This window comes from Zosterops lateralis (assembly GCF_965231275.1).
Source record: "Zosterops lateralis genome assembly, chromosome: 7".
Taxonomy (NCBI): Eukaryota; Metazoa; Chordata; class Aves; order Passeriformes; family Zosteropidae; genus Zosterops; species Zosterops lateralis.
Genome location: NC_139767.1, coordinates 27,027,808 through 27,045,235, shown reverse-complemented (window position 1 = coordinate 27,045,235; position 17,428 = coordinate 27,027,808). Strand labels below are relative to the sequence as shown.

General features: G+C 44.7%; 1 protein-coding gene across 1 annotated transcript in view; it reads left to right on the top strand.

The window, feature by feature from the left end:
• Positions 1-2,248: 2,248 nt before the first annotated feature.
• TFCP2L1 (transcription factor CP2 like 1) overlaps positions 2,249-17,428 on the top strand; it is a 33,456-nt gene continuing 18,276 nt past the window's right edge. The window contains exons 1-2 of the mRNA XM_083865655.1: positions 2,249-2,547; positions 6,761-6,912. Coding sequence (XP_083721781.1) covers positions 2,486-2,547; positions 6,761-6,912 — 214 coding nt within the window. The 5' untranslated portion in view covers positions 2,249-2,485. The remainder of the gene's footprint in view (positions 2,548-6,760; positions 6,913-17,428) is intronic.

The window sequence follows — 17,428 nt, the reverse complement described above, 5'->3', positions numbered from 1 at the left end:
CACTGAGGGATTGTGTTAAAATAAGAGGAAGAGGAGATGCTGGGAGCCCCAGAGGGGAGCAGAGGACAATTTGGCCTATTTGATGTGGTGGGTTCTGAAGGCCAGAAGATATTTGATGATGTGGTACAAACTTCTGCACTGGAGGAAGAGCAGCAGCTAGACCCAGAAAATTCCTGAGATTTCTTTCAGTAGAGGTAGACAAGGAACAAAGAAGCCTTTTTCTTCATCAGATTTGGCTTAGAAAGGAATGGGAAGGACGGGAATATATAGAGGATAGAGCTGCTGCCAGAGTCTCTGTAAAATTAATTAGTAGATTTCACCTTATTTTTTACATTCATCAACAGGCTAGAGAGGAATCGAGTGGGATTATTTTAAAGTAATTTTCACTCGAACATGTGTACTTTCTAAAAGGATAGTAAAGAAAATATATCACACCAGACTTGATGGGATCTTTTGTTTCATACAGTGTGGCAATTTACTTTTACATTTGACTTCATATTTCCCCAGTAGGTGCAGTGAATTATTTAAACTGTGGAATGGTATTTACTATTTAGAGAAGGCCTTGGACAGCTCAGCAAACTTTGCCTTGTTTCTCTGTCCAAGAGCTATATATAGCCTTTGCTTAATCAAGGTCTCAGATGTTGTGTGAGCAGAGCTAAATATTTTCATGAGTATAAAAAAGATAACTCCAGCCATTTTGCTTTGCTTGAACCAGTGCTTGTCTAACTGTGTAGTAACTGAGGATACCTTAAAGGCGCATTGATTTGTGCTATTTCTTACTCGGAAATTAACAGAGACAAGCAGATACAAACAGTGCATCCTAAAAACTTTTACACTGAACATCTCTGTAAAGCTGCTTAGTTACCTTTCAGGCAGCCTTGTTCTTTACCTCAAGATACAAAAAACCAATGCCTACAGTTATGTTGCTTTTGACTCTATTGGGCTTGACCTATGATCTGTAAGTGCTCTGACAAGAGCAGGATTCTATAAGACATGAGAAAATTTATCTGTCTGAAAAAACTAATCTGACGGTGAAACCTGACAGTGAATGCTGTCAAGTACCCTGAGTAAAGTGCCATTTTCTCAGCTGAAATTTGACCAGGAACCTCAGGGATAGGAAGCCCTCTCTTGAAAAAATGACTGAAAGGTGTTTAATGACTCAGAGCAGTTAAGGGTCTGTTCCCACTTTTGCTGGTGGATAGACAATACGAAATGAACAAATGGAGAGCCCCTCTATCCTTTTGTTCCCCACTCTCCAAACTATCAGAGAAGAACTGGTGGGACATGAAGGTGCCCTGAGAGCAGGAGGTTAGGAAAATGACAGCTATGGGCAGCTTTGTGGGTGAGGATCAGGATCTGCAATTTGAAATGGAAAAGAAACAGATTTCTCCGTGCTGTGTGGGGGAGTTGAGATAGGAAAGACAGGGGGGTTTCAGATGGGCTAGGGGTGAGTTTAGTCCCTGACACTGTACTCCATCCACCTCCTCTGGCAAACTTTGCCTCTTGCTCTCTCATTTGGAAAATACCCCCTCACACAAAGGTCGCCTTAACATGAGGCACAGGGCCACAGTGTAAGAGACAGCACTGAGCTAAAGCCATCAGCTGTCGTTCATTTAAAGAAAACAGGGACCTCAGAGGAACCTGAGCAGGGCTTTCATTCACACTGGTATCGGATGGAGCGGCTTGGTTTAAAGCACAGCTCAGGGCCCAGGCGGCAGCACCAGGACAGCCGGGATCGTGCTGGGACTGCCAAGCCCTCAGCACCCACTGCCCCTCACACCCCACTGCCCCTCACACACCATGTCCCCTCACACCCACTGCCTGTCACACTCATTGCCCCCCACACCCACTGCCCCTCACACCCCATTACCCATCACACCCCATGGCCCCTCACCCTCCACTGCCCCTCACACCCACTGCCCTCATACCCCACTGCCCCTCATATCCCATGTCTCCTCACACCCACTGCCCCTCACACCCCATTACCCCTCACACCCACTGCCCCTCACACCCCACAGCCCCTCACACCCACGGCCCCCTCATATCCCATGTCCCCTCACACCCTACATCCCCTCACACGCCAAAGCCCCTCATACTCCATTACCCCATTACCCCTCACACCCCACTGCCCCTCACACCCACTGCCCCTCACACCCACTGCCCCTCACACCCACCGCCTCTCACACCCACCGCCCTCCACCCCCGCCCCGCTCCAGGCCCGTCCCGGGGGCCGGCGCTCCGCCCCGGGGCTGCGCGGCCCGTGCCCGCCGGGGGCCGGGGCTGGCGCTGGGGCGGGCCGGGGGAGGGCTGGCCCGGCTGCGGCGCCCCGGCCCGGCCAACCCGAGCCCGCCGGGGCTGAGCCATAAAAGCGCCGGGAGCCGGCGGGGCCGCGGCTCCAGTTGGCGGCAGCCGTGCCGGGCACCCGTGGGGTGGGCAGCGCGGCCGCCGCTCCGCAGCGCAGGGACCTCCGCCGGCCGCCCCCAAGATGCTGTTTTGGCACACGCAGCCGGAGCATTACAACCAGCACTCGACCGGCAGCTACCTGCGGTGAGTCCCGGGCGGCGGCAGCCCTGGCTCGGGGTGGATGTTCGGTGGGGTGTCCCCGTCCCGCGGCCGCCCGTTGGTTCCCCGGCGGCATTCCGGGGTTAGCGCCGCTCCCTCTGTCTGAGAGACCTTTTTCCTTTTTTCCTCTCTTTTTCCTTCTTTATTTATTTATATATATATTTTTTTTAGCGGCTGGTTAGGCAGCTCTTTGCAGCATTGCTTTATTGCTTGTGCCGGGTCCCCTCGTGTCCGGGCTGGGGTAGCTCAGCTCCAAGGGAGCAGGAGGTGCGGCAGCGGTGGAGCGCTGTCAGAAGCCTGCGGAAAACGCCTCTTGGCAAATGGAGAAGGCACCCAGTTTTCTGGGGATGGGATTTTCTTTCTCTGCTTTTTGGGACGATGTGTGAAAAGCGCAGAATTTCACTTTCTGAACTTGTCTAAACCAGCTTTTTCCTGCCTCCGCACAGTTGCGTTTAATTAAATGTGCCTAATTTAAGTACAAGGGCTGCTAAACAATAGTCTGTGACATGTGTAGCACAAAACCGTGTTTCCTGCTTCCAAACGATGTCAAAGCAGGCAACTTTGGGAGTTCCCTTTTTGCTGGGTGTTGGTGAATTATTTGCTTTCTGAAGATGTAAAGCTCGGCCGTCAGCTGGTGTCGATTGCCGGAGTGGGATTTTGCTGAATTGTGGCAGTGGAGAACCTGGCTGTGGCCCAAGAACCCTGACTTTCAAATATACCCCCAAATAACCACTCTTGAGAGAACATTGAGTTTGTCTGGGGAAGCACTTCGAACGCAGATAATGCTTCCCTTTCAAGGAGACACGCTATCTTGACTATTCCTGCTGCCTATCAGTGTACTTGCAAAGGAATTTTATTTTGGACTAAATAATAATCTGCCATTATCAAATTATACAATATTGGGAGATTCTTGCCTTCTGGCAGCTTCTCAGTTTCTTTGTACAAGATTCTTCCTCTCCTCCCTCTATGTCAATAACTCAGTTTCACAACATGCATGTGGCAAAAATCTTGTTCTCTCTTGCTTTGCACTTGCAAATCTGATTAGTTTAGGGCAGTGAAAATGATACTAGCAGAGGAGCATCAGCTTTGGTGCTTGTACATATTCTCTGTTAGAGAGTGTTTACGGTGGTCAGGCTGCTTCGTTAACTCCACGGATTTGTAGCATCTTGTAGGAGTGCTACAAGATCATCAGGTCTGGGTCAGGCTTCACTCCATAATTTAAATTCCGTTTAATGGGCTAGAAAACACATTAGCTTGTTTTTGCTGGCTTCATGCTACCTTGAGGGATAAAGGATACCTGTTTTGTCAGGAAGGCTGCTGGTGTGGAGGTGACCTGTTGGTGTTTTAGGAACAAACTTCGGCTTTAGTGTCTACCTCTGTGAACGTGGTGGGTTTGTTCTGGGATTAAGAGTTACAACCACTTTTATGGCAATAATGCCCTCAGGTGTTTCAGGGAAGGTTGGTTGAACAAAACCCTTGGCTTTTTATGTAGAGATGGCTGATTCTGGCCAATTCACTTTCCAGAGGATGTGTCAAGACATGCATTTCTAACTGGGGCATTTTTCTGCTGAGCAATGCCGTTCTGAAGGCTTTCCATACCCCCTTGTAGTGACTGCACAAGAAACTGAAATAGTACAATATTTGAAGTTGCTGTAAGAAAAGTTTGTGTAAGTTATATTTTGCAGAGATCAAGAGCTTTCTGTGTATTTGAGAAATCCGTGTAAATTCTGCTGTACCTCAGTGGTATTTGCACCTAGAGCAAGATGATACTACAGAAAAATTCTTGAAAATTTTCATTCATTTTTTGTGAAAACCCAAAACGTGTTTTACTGTTTTGTCAGCTAAGTGAACTCTCAAATAACTTTCTCTCCTCCCAGTTCTGCAAACTAATTGCTTTTAAGACCAGAACTGTAAACCTTTAGCATAAGGGTGAAAATTGGAAGATTTTAAAGCTTTTTTTTTTTTTTTTTTTTTTTTTTTTTTTTTTTTTTTAGGAACTTTTGTAAAAGCCTGCTTTTCCCTAAATTTGATTTGTAACTCTTGAGTTAAGAGTTGAATAAGTGTTGTGATGGGTTATGTACTTATAACTTAAAAATTCTTTTGACCTCACTCTAAGTTCCAAACACTTATAAAAAGGTCGAATGTTTAAGAAGGTCTTGACCCAAAGCAATTGTACCACCGGTCATTAGTTCAAATGCTCTAGAAATAAAATTGTAATTAACTTGTGTGGCTTCGTTGGAGCTTTAATATGGTGAAGCTTTTCAGAAACCAAGTCATGGATTCTTCCATGCTCGCAGAATTCAGCAATCAGACAGCTGTGCTGGCAGGTGTAGGGGTGCAAAGAACCTGATGTCAAATATGGCATTTAAATTTTGACTTTCCCTTGCCTAAATTTCTCAACTCTTTCAGGTGAGTATATGTACAAATTCCTCACCCCTAGCTGTTAAACCCAGGCCAGATTTTTTAGGCACTTTTTTTGCCGAAGTGCAGGAGTTTTTGGGCGCTGGAATTTTTGACCTGTTCTCGCCTATAAAGCCACAGGCATTCAGGGAACATTGTGCAGATGAGCGGGTTGGGAGCAAATGTTGGCATCTGGGCTGAGTGAGATGACTCCAGAGCAGTATCAGATCCTGCATGTGTGTGGAGCAATGCTGTCTATTTCAGAAATCTACTGCAGGCATTTCTGTCACTTCATTACTGTAGTAAATCATCACTAAGGAAAAAAAAAACCCTCGCTGTGGCAGCAGTTAGGCAAGAGCTGTGATTATGTCAGTAATGCCAGGAAGCAAATGGGGCTGGATGCCTTCGAGTGGCTGATAATATTGAGGGTGTGGGGTTGGAAGAGAGAATGGAAACAGAGATGGGTGTTTCTTTTCTCCTGTCTGCATCTGAAATGGTACAATTTGCTTTCTGTCATTGTTTTCCTGTAAACAGGAGTACCTGTGTTTGAACCAGGCACTTGAGCAGTTTACTCTAAACTGCTGCACTGTTTCACTGGTGACCTGGGTAGCCTTCAAGGTTGTGAGTGCTGTGTGTGGATCATTAACTGAACAGGCAAGGAAAAAATACTTAATGCCCTTTCAGGTGCATGCCTGTACATGCTGGTTGGTTTTTCTTAGAGCATTTTGTGTATGGGGTTGTCTGAAGGAGCAGAACTGTAGCCTGTGTAAAGAGGCTCTCGAGTCTTCACACATCTGGAAGAAGTAGAGGAGAAAAAGAATCACTCATTCTAAATTGTCACCGTGTTCAGTATAATCCTCCTAATTTGGAAGCGTATTAATGTTTTAAGTAGGTGGACACAATGTTAGTGGCATAGGAAAGGCTAATGTGGTTCTTCAGTGTCAGACAGGCTGAGATAAGGATGCTTATTCCTGACATCTCATTTTGTACTAATCAACTGATCATTTGTTGAGCTCTCGGCCTTGCTCATACCAGTTCTGCTTGGGGATTAGTGTGGGCTGGGATCAGCCTGGCACTAAATCAGCAGGCAGGTCACCATCAGCGTTTTGTAAAGTGGGAAATGGGGCTGTGTGCAGGTCCTAGTGAAGCTGCTCCCACACACCTGTGTGCGCATTTACAAAGGTAGCCCAGTGCTGACTTAAGAGCTGTGTGATTCCTTGGGACAAGGTTTATTAGAATGCAGGGGGATATTATGAATCAATTAATCCAGCTGTTCATGCCATCATTTACCTGAATATCTCCTTTGTACACCAGAGCTGCGTCAACTTCTCACCCATGACTTGAAGACATTTTACCAATCTGACATTCAGCTGTCAAAATGCCCTTTTTTGCCCTTTTTTTTTCTTTTTCTGCAAGACTTTCATCTGAGAACTTGAGAACTCTTAATCAAATAATTCCACAAGAATGAAGGATCTATTATTGATTTTTTTCCTCATCAAGAAAATGCTTAACTGAGAAGTAAATCTGATTTATTTCTTAAAAACTTATATTAATTCTCAGACATACTCTGTTTTGCCAGTGCTATGTTCTTTTCTGTGCGGTGCTAATATCCTAGACGCAGAAGTTGCCTGGTTACATTAAACAGGCAAAATTCTTCCTCCTTTAGGAATTTTAACCTGGTGTTTGTCCAGAGACCCCCCCCCCCCATTCTCTCAGATCATGGGAACCAAATGCAGATTGAGGTTGGGATAGTCCATAAACTCTTTGCAACTGACAGTGTATAACTTGCACATTGCAGAGATGTCCTTGCGCTGCCGATCTTCAAGCAGGAAGAGCCGCAGCTGTCTCCTGAGAACGATGCCAAACTGCCACCCTTTCAGTACGTCCTCTGCACAGCCACCTCCCCCGCCGTGAAACTGCACGAAGAAACTCTGACCTACCTCAACCAAGGTAGGGTCTGCAGTACCTGAAGGAGAGGGTGTTTCCTGGGAGCAGTTCAGGAGATTTAATCCCATACTTTGCCTTTCCGGGAGGGCAGCGGGATGGGAAAAGAAGGATAGAACTGGGGAGGGGGGTGAAGGAAAGGAGGAATATTTTCTGCATTTAGATAACAGATTATCAACTCTTTTAAAATAATGAAGTACCACTGATTTAACTGTGACTTAAGGCAGTGTTGTAGGATGCACAGTTCCCTGTGGCAAAGTCCTGGCTTGGTCTCAGCTTAAGCTGCAGCCTCCTGCCTTCATCTCACAAGGCCAGATTGATGAAGCAGATGGGCCAGCTTGGGCTAGGGAGGGCTCTCACCACTGCAAGTACCCCGGCACTGCTGGAGGGCATAGCTGGGGAATGGTTTAGCAGGTATCCAAGGGCTGCTCTGAGGTTTGGGCAGAGTGACATCTCTCCCACAGGCTGGCTGGTGTGGCTCTGCTCAGTGCCTAACTTGATAAGTTGCCAGGGTTCAGTGCAGCAAGGTCCTCTGTAGCTAACCTCACTGACTAGTTCATACTCCTGGATAAACAAACACTTTGTTTCTCTGTGATCTTTTCTTTTCCCCCCTTTGGCAGCATTTGTGCAGACACATCTGTGGTTGGTGTTTGGCTGTCACTTTGCAGCACCTCCTGTGCGTGGGTCTTGAGAGGATCAAACCTCTCCATGCGCAGATTATGCTAAAACATATTTATGCTCAATTTCTGCCAGGCTGTAAAAAAGGACCTAACAAGAAGGCTGTCTGCTTTCTTACTGCGATTCTCTCCTTCCTCAGGACACTGCTCCAGCTATTAAGGCTTTGTGCACAGAGTAGGATGCTCACTTAAATAGGTTTCTCTTAATGTTGGTAGAAATCAGAGCCTGGACCTCCCTTGGACTCAGACCTCAGGTGCAGCTTGCTGCTGGACCTGTGTTGGTAGCTGGTAGACCTGTAGAATCCCCACAGAAAGATCAGTGAAGTACTGCAGGCTCTATCCAAGGAGCCAGGTATTTCCTGTCATGTAAGCTGGTACTGTTCTGTCTCTCAGGATCAAAAGATGCTTGGGATATGTGACTGTGTCATCTCAGTTTATTCGTCTAAACACAGTGGATCCCAGGAGGTTATAATGGGGTTTATCAATTGTGAGATCAAGATGAGTCTTCCTGTGAAACACAATTCTTTCCTGTATTGGAATAAAAGAATTTTTTTAATGAAAATCTGTTGACAGCCAAATATTTTAGCATACATGAAGCAGTGCCTACTTTTTTTTACCTTGGCAGGGAAAAAGTTAGACAACTCTTAATGCAATACCATGAGTTTTTAAAAGACTGTGGCTGGAGCAGTCCATGTTTTCCTTTGCAAAGTAAGACTGTTACTGCCTTTTAGATAGACCTTGTTGTGTTAGGGTTTGTCCTTCTTACTGCTGCAAGGAGTTGTCTGTTGCTACATCTTGACACTGCTTCCTGCTTCGTTGGCATTTCTTGGATATCATCTGTCTTTCATCCCTCAAGGTGGGATCTGTCTTTGCAGAATACACCCTGAAGAGCATGAAGCTGGGCAGGCCTGGAGGAACAAAGCAGGGATGAGGCTGGCAGGAGCTGTGCAGAGGGGCTGAGTTGGGAAGTTGGTGTGTCTAGTTTCTGTTAGTGGGTTATTGGTGAGAACATTGCCATAAGTTAAAAAGGGATGAGGATTTAAAGGCTCTGTCAGAAAATTAGTTCCCTTAGTTCTGTTCTGTGAGCTTGAGGGGGTGTGTGAAGGGGACCTCAAGGCAGCTGAGGTTTCTGGAACCAATGCTTGTGGCATGGGAGAAGAACTGGCTGACTCCAAAGCACTGTGATGCAACTACAATGCCACAGCCATCTTTTGAAGCAATTTAATACCATTCCCTACACCTTAACAGCTTGTGCTGGCTGTAAGCAAAGGGACACCTCTTGCACCTTAACCTCTCTCTGTGTTTGTCATGGATTGGCCAAGCACTGTTACATAAAACTTCCCTTCCTGAGTGTTGTGATGGATTACTTTAGCAAATGGTAACTTCATTAATAAATGTCCCTCTGCCCTGCCTATGTGTCAGTCATGGCTGGCTGACTAAGTAAGGTGGATACAAAGACACAGTGGCTGTCCCAGCACCAACAAAGCAATTCACATCCAGTGTGGTTACTTTCCCAAATTGTGAGTAAAGGGTTTGGGGTTTTCTACTTGCTGGATGATTCTTGCTGCTTGCTGTTCAAATGTTCCTTCTCAGCTTCAGCTCTTCACCACTCAGTTACTGACCTTTTGTCACTCTGAAGCAGCTCTGCATCCTGCTCTGAAACACATTCTCCCCATGGTGACTGGTTCAGTGGTGGTGAGTGGACCAGCTCAGGAATGTCCATATGCAGAACTGCATGGAAGAAAGCTCTGTCAGACCTGACCTATGGGCTATGGAAAGCCAGAAGAACTGGGTAGCAAACTGAAGGCCAAGTTGCATAGCAGAGATAGAAGAGGAATCATTGAGGAGTTTCATGTGAGATCTGAAAAGACTTCATGTGGGCTAGGAAGGAGGAATGTCCAGTGGCTGTGTCTGTGTACAGGTGGGAGAGGGCTCCAGGCTTGTGGAGCATAATGGCTTATCTTGAGCCTTGCTTCTTGCAGGATAGACCCAGAGGGATGGTCCGTAGTGCTGAGGACAGAGAGGTATTTGGCCTGGACTCTCTCTCCAAGGATGGAGGCTGAGAGGACTCTGGAGCTGGAAACCAGAGACCAGAGTTTTCACCAAGGGGCAGAGGAAGTATTTGCAAGGGAGAATAAGGAGTGAGCTTAGCTGTTAAGTTGACTTGGGGACATTCAGCAGTGGCAGAGTCCCAAGTTTTTCTGCTCCAGTTTGAAACTATGAGTGCTCTCTGGCCACAACTCTAGAACCAGCCTGTAAATGAGGTAACTAGAGTCAAATCTGTAGCTTGGTTTCCAAAGACTGACTCATTACACTTGTCTTTCCCGATCTCTTTCCCCCCCTGCCTTCCCACATTCCTTGGGAAACTGGAGCCAAATTGAACACAGTATTAGTTTGCTGATCCTTAGGGCACTTCCTTCATTAAGAGGTCTTTACTGGCTCTCAGGAGGATTACTCATCTGATGGGACAAAGTACAGGCTTATTAGTTTGGTGTCTCAATACCACTCCACCTTCAGTCTATGAGACTGGTAAAGGTGCTGTCCTTGCACTGGAAGTTGCTGCTGGCATTGCTCCTTTGGTCAGGGCTCACATCTGTCAACAGAACTACACTGTCCAGAAGTCTGCAGCACAAACATCCTAACGTTTCTGGAACTAGCCTGCCTTTTAGCACTGTTTCAGTGTCTCTTGTGGATAGGGATTTTCAGACAAACAATCAACCAGCAACCATATTACAAACCACTGCTTCAGCAAGATGGCTTGATGCAGTGCATATTCCATGGTCTGCAGTCATATGGGGTGTGGTTTGACCATGGCTGGTTGAAACCAGTTTCAAACAGGGACAGAAATGGAAGCAATGAAAGGTGGTTCCAGAAATTGCAGCATGAGGAATGTGGAGGAAACAAGCACTGCGTACAGTAGATCTGAATGCTCATAAATGTGAGGAAATAAAATAATTCTTTTAGAAAACAGAATGTCAAAAATCACAAAAACCTGAAAGTCATTGCCCAAGGGAATCAGCTTGTAATGCCAGAACCACATGTGGATTGTGAGCTGTTCAAGTCATTTTCTTTCATGACCAGTGTTGGGCTGGCTCAGAACCTCAGATGTTAATTACTTCAAATAGGAGGAGGCTAAGTTTGGTGGCAAAGGGTCACTGAGAGCAGGCTGTGTGAGAATTCCAGCCCAGTGTCCCAGTGGTACTTCTGAGTAACTTGCCACCATCTGCCTGTAAAGTTTTCTTGGGCTCTGTTCAGCTCTCCCGGTCTGCAGTGTGTGACTTGTGGTTCTTGGCAGTGCAAAGATTTTAGTGTACAGCTGGTTAGGGTTTGGAAGGCTGGACACCTCTGCTTTATGGTGTCTTCCAGGAGTCAGCCTTAGTGCCAGTCCTAGATGGTTCAGGAAACAAACAAGCCAAAAACCCAGGCCACGAGGGAAAACTACTAACATTTGAGAGAACTTGTGAGATTGGGAGCGTTGCTGTAGAGGTGCATTAGCAAATGATGCCTCATAAACCTAATGGTGGACTTAGATTAAGTCTGAGGCACACCTAAACAAAAGCCCCAAATTTCAATCCCGGGGTGCCAAGGCATATACCGAGGTTCAAAAACATATACCCAGTGCATAAACTGGTACATTTTAAATGGTGCTGCATTTAAAATTGTTGGGTGTTGTCCTGCCTCAGCTCAACTGTAGGTGTGCTCTGGTTGCTTCTCCAAAGAAAGGTGCTGGCAGCACTGGGCAAGGAACAGCTGAAGAGGATGCTTTGGAGTAGATTCCCAATTGTTTGGGTAGGAGATGAAATTGCTTACAGCAGGAGGCAAAAGAGAACCTTTGCCTCCCTTAAAAAGTCTAAAGTTCAAATTCAGTTGTCTAATCTTCTACAGCCAGAGAACCCAGTTTTAAACAGTGAAATTTACAGTAAATGAAAAAAGCTGTTTTATACTGACGTTAACTCCTACGTAATTGAGTTTTTATGGGGTCACAACTGCTTGATGTTTGTACTTTCCCTGGAACAGTTCTTTATTTGCCTAAATGAAGTGTAGAGACGGCTGAGTGACCAGCTCTGGCTGGGTGTGCTTCTGGTTTAATTATAGCTCTATTGATGGGGATATTTTTTGCTTTGTCCTGTGCTAGGAATTACCTCTTTTCCTAATAGTCACTGCTATCACTGACCAGGCCCTGGGCATGTGTAGGAGCTCTGCTGCTGGTGGCTTCTCCTGTGTGGACAGGACAAACACTCCACTCTTGCCTGAGATCAGAGACACAACAGTGGCTTTGTGTCACTGAGACTGTGAGTGCCAGGTGCTCCCTGGTGCCTGCCCACCCACCCTCACATCCTTTTTCCCTAATTGTTACGGGCTGCCATACTGCTCCTTGACCCCTTCCCACCTTGTTCTTGGGTTTGGATGGCTTAAAAAATGAAATGGCTAACAAAGCCAATTTGTCTTTCCCGTTTCTGAAAGAAGCATTTGGTGTTTTTGGTTCTTGTGGTGCACTTCATCTTTGGAGAAGGAATTTGTCTCCTGCCTGACTTTGAAGACAGCTCTGAGTAGGTTTTGGTGTCTCAGCTGAAGCCATTAATTGTGCTAGAAGCAATTTCCCCATATGTTTGGCAGCTCTGTCTTCACTTGGCAGCCCAGGATAAACAACCCTGTCTCCAAACCACACCATCCCAAAGCTCACTATGAATCTTGCTTCAGATGACAGGGCACCTCTGCGTAAGTAGAGCATCTGACTTCTGTTGTCCCTAGGAAGCTAGAATCTCAGTTGTCTTTTAACCAAGAGGCTGTTTTCTATTCTTTTTGTAATCCTTTCTTCTGTTGCTAACATCTGGATGAAATTCAAACTGGATTGTGAACTTGCTGGATTGTAGCCTGTGCACAACTCCTACTGGAAGCCCCTAGACTGCATTTTGTTCCCCCATAAATCTTCAATATCTGTGAAAAAAGGGAGTGCTCAGAAGTTCCTCAGAATGTAGTAAGAAGTATGAAAATATTGGGAAGATTTTTTTCTTACATTCCACATAATTTTTTTACTTCATCCCATTATCTGTATTTATTTGAGATTCCTTTAATTATGACAAAGAATTTTTTGCCTGTGATTTTACAGGATTTGATGTTTGTGTGGATGTTACTGTCAGTGTGAGATGATGTAGAAATTTTCCAATTAGCTTTCTCTAATTTGTGTCCTAAAAGATCACATTTTATGTAGCAGTAAGAAGCTTGAAAGATACTGTAGGTTTGATGTGATTAGCTGTTTTTGTAGGAGTAATATACATTTTTATAAGAGAATATACCTTTTTTTTTCCCTAAAGAGATGGGGGAAAAAAGTACTTTTTTTTTTTTTTTTTTTCCTTCCTTTCCCTCCCATTTGCTTCCTAATAAGCATTTATGTGTTCCTGAAACTAGACAGCAAGCAGTGAGATTCCTCCTGTCCCAGCTTGGTGCTGTGTTTGTGACCCGTGTGGAAGGTCCAGTCAGCTTTGATCCTGTCGCCTTCCCTGCCCTGTGGTAGCCGCCTGATTGGGCAGCCACGAGTGGGAGTCGGGTTTGCTTTTTCCCAGTTTCCTATTGCAGAAATGTGCTGAAGGAAGGGATTTAATCTGAGGGCATCTAAGGGAGCTGCTAAGTGGGGTCAGGAGTCATACTCAGCTCTTCTGCATCCCTTGTCAGCACCCTCACCCAGGACCATTCGTTTTAGTTATCTGAAACTCAAGTAAATATTACACACAAAGCTACTCCTTCAGAGCTATAAAACTTGTTGTCCAAATGGACTTAAAACAGGTTGAAACCAGAAAAAGCCTGTATTTTTACTTACACAGGGAGGGCTGAGGTTTTCTGAGCTGGACAGATGTGACTAAGATAATCCTAAGTGTTTCAAGTACATGCTAGAGAAGTGGAAATACAGGAGGAAATTTTCACAGGGTAGGTATTTTTTTAGCTTTCCATTGGAGGATCAGAATTTCTTCACTGATTAATTAGTATTAAAAATCAAAGTTTATAACATGGTTTAGATTAGGTGAGATCAAGTGGATGAAGTCTGTGCGAAAGAAACCCAAGTTCACACATTAAAGTTAGCAGCTAGAAGTGTTTTTGAGTCTGCTGGCTTGTTTTGTGTCCTTGATTCAAAGTGAGACTGTATTCTTTGGGGATTTAAATGCACCTCCCTCTCTTGAGTGGAAACCATTGTAAAAGAGGAGTATTTCTGTTAGTGCCTGTTAGCTATGAAGTGTCACCACTGTAGAATAGACTGTCCTCAAAAGTCTGTGGAGAGTAGGACTCAAAAAAATGTTCATATAGTAAATGAGCAGTGAAATTTTCCTGCAGCAAACTTGGATCCGAGGCAGCTCTTTGGTTTTCCCACAAGAAAGAGGTAGGAAAGTAGAAAAAGGGGCAGGAAAACCCCCTTGAGTTGAGGGCACATTGTAAAAGAAGGAAAAACATAAAAGCAACAAGATGACAGTGAAGCTCTGTGGTGTGGTGATAGAATTAGGAGTTGAATTGGTGTGCTGTGTTCCTGTAGTGTTGCTGCCCTGTTGGTAGGGGCAAGCAGAGCAGGAATCCTCGGTGTTGAACTCCTGGGTACTAAAACATGATGGAGCTGAGGGGGCTTTGTGCAAGGGGAGAGGCAGGAGGCAGATGAAGACCCAGACTGTCAGTGCTAAAGCAAGGCATGTGTAAATTGTGGTTCTGATTGCCGCAGTACAAGCAAATTTAGGAGGAGACCACATGAAAGAGTTAATGAGCATTGGTGATGACTGGGCAGCTCCAAGAAGATGCAATCTGGACACTGAAGAGCAGAAACCAAGAAGATGCAGAAAGGAAGAAAAGACTGGTTGTATTGACTCTGTTCCTTCTCTGGCTGCTGTGTTGAAGATGGGATGTGGGGTAAGATGGGCCTGCAGTATTAGGATGACTCTAGTGTTCCTTTTGCATTTTTTGGCCCACAGCTTGTCCTCCTTTGCAGGATTTCCATGTTCCTAGCATAGTGGGAACTTCCAGGGTGGCCTATTGTGTAGCTGGTGAATTCATAATATCCACTGGATAAACATCTACAGCATCTTGTCAAAAGAGGCTACAGTAAGCAACTGCAGAATATCCACTGTCATTTGTGGTTCAGGGATTGAGAGTTCTGCTTCTGCTTCTTGTCCTGCAGAGTGTCCACACATGGAACACTTGAACAAGTCTTATGCTAATTTTTATTTTTCCTTGTGACTGACTAAAAAGGTATGTGTCATCAAGCATGCAAGTTCACATGCCAGCTCTGCCACTCTTGTCTGTTTACCGTGAGGGTTCATTAATCTTTCTTGTCAGAAAAATCTTTGTGTGTGCCTGATGCCCTGAATAGTTGTGTTTGGCTGTTTCAAAGGTGATCCTCCTGCCTGCTAGATGTGCTTTGGTTTGGTATGATAAATGCTTACCTTTTTTTTTCCCCCCCTCTCCCTCCTTATGCATGGTGCATTTGACTGTCAGCATTCCTTTGCCTTTATCTGTGCACACTTTAGGATGTCCATATAAAGTTGCTAAATGGAATTTTTATTGGCTTGGCTTAATAATCAAACCGTTTCCAGGCTGGTTCTGTCTAGTGCTGTGTGGATCCATTCTGAGAAAGAGGACCCTCTGTTGGTTTTTTTTTCACTTTTCCACAGACTTTTGTTGGGAATATTGCTTGTTGAAAGATTAGGGTTTAATTAATTTCTGGAAAGACTACGTTGTTACATTAAGTAAGGCCTGAGTCATATCAGCCTGGAACATCAGCATCCTAATTGGAAATTAGTGTTTCGTGTCGGTGTATTGTGCAGAAAACCACAAAATGCATAGCGCAAGTTGCCCTTGAAATGTAACACCAAAACAGAGAAAAGCAAACAGGATATTGTGGTTGTGTAGTAAATAACATTTGAACAAAATGTAACTTTGAGCTTGAAATGGTGATAGTCTTTTGTACTTAGAAATTACCTAAAATTTCTGATGGGTGTCTAAATTCCATGGAAATCAATAAGCTGTTAAACTTACAGCTTTTCAGCAGGCGAAATCATTCCTGTGTTGAACTAAATTATTTTTCATCTGTAGTAAGTGCTTGACATTCAATTCTACTGCCCCCATATTAAGTGGTCACGCCTACATTTAATGTGTGTGAATTATCAAAGACAATGCAAGTTTAAAAAAGTAAGCAGTCTATAAATCCTCCTTCAGATAGGTGGAATTGCTTCATGAATTACGAACCAGGAACTCTCTGGACCTGGGTGGGTACTACTTTGTTTGTAAAGCAAGTTGCTCAAACTCTAGCCTAGGAGATTACGTAAACTTGCTGTTGAATGTCTGTTTAAAATAGAAATTACAGTGTATCATCACCAGCTTGGGTTTTTGTTGGTGTTCCTGAAGCTTTCAATGAAGTTGGGAGACAAACTGCATCTCAGGAATGTGCTGTAGTTTTCTGAATGTTTATTACTGTCCTGTTCTCTGCCTGAGGTAGGGAAGGATTGTGGTGAGTGAGGGGAGCACTGGGTCACAAAGACGTGCAGCAGGCTGCTGCAGCATCAGCTGTGCTGGGGATTGCTTGCAAAGTGTCCCCTTCATTTCAGGTGGTGGTGACAGAAGTGCTTTAGGTGCCCCTGTGCATGTGTCCAGTATTACACCTGACCTGGGCTATTCAGTCTGATCACTGCAGTCTCAGAACTGGTGTCCTCTGCTCCTGTCTCCAGCTTTTCCACCACATATTGACATGGAAAGTTGTATCTGACCTGTATTAATCTGTGTTTCCATCTGAGACATATGGAAAGAGACTCCGTATGGGGAGGCTCTATTTCAGCTTTGTTTTGTGCTTAGCTAGTTGTAGTCTGACTTGGGAACTGGAAATGCAGATTGTTTACTCACGCTTACAGACCTGTTTCTTTACGGATTTGGATACCTGACTAAGAATGATCTGTTACTGATTCAGTTTTGGCACAGAACTGTCAGTGTGTGCCTGCTCATGCTGGGGAGTCAGCGATCCAGGATTCATAAATGATCTGTGTATCAGAGACTTGTGTGACTTCTTTGCCCTCTTTGACACCAGGGGGAGTTCAGCTTTCTTCAGGTTAGATTGCTATTCACTTTATTTTACAAAGGGATTTTGTTATCCAACATCCCAGGGTCATTCTTTAGAGCCTTTTTTCTCTACAGTAATAATTGCAGGGCTGAGATTGTAATTCACCATTTAATGAGTTTTGCTGGTAGTGATGGTGGAAAATATAGGGTGAACAAAGTTTAGAAGGTATTTTTCTAGGAAAAAGTACAATCCAAGCAGTTTGGTGCTATAAAAGTACAAGTATCTGAATGTTTTCCATGCTAATAAATTCTGGGTACCATAAGCCACAAAGCAATGAATTTGCTGGAAAGCTTTAAGGAGAATAAATTAAAAGCCACTACAGAAGATGGATATATATATAAGGGAACTTTGAGCAATTGGGACCAAATTCTCACTGACAGAGTTTCACAGAGAGGGTAAAAAATCCTCATGTTTTCTGGAGCTTGGCTGGGAGCAGTCTTGTTTGATAATCATGTAGCAACTCAAGTTAAACATTCAGAGTTCAAGGGGAAAGCAGTTAGCATAAAATACCACTTTGATTGAGGTTTTTCGTGGCATAAACTGCGTTCCAGGGCTTCCATCAGATGACCCATATATCTTTCATCAAAGCATGTTATTTCCTCTTTGGCTTTCTGTTAATATTAACTCTATCTACACTGCAGTTTCTTTTTCACTGGTATGCAGGATCTGTTTCTGACTCCCTCCAAGGTGAATGACTCCTGTCAGGTGCAGATGTGTGGTGCCCACTGCCTGCCAGGCTGCAGTTCTGTCCCTATCC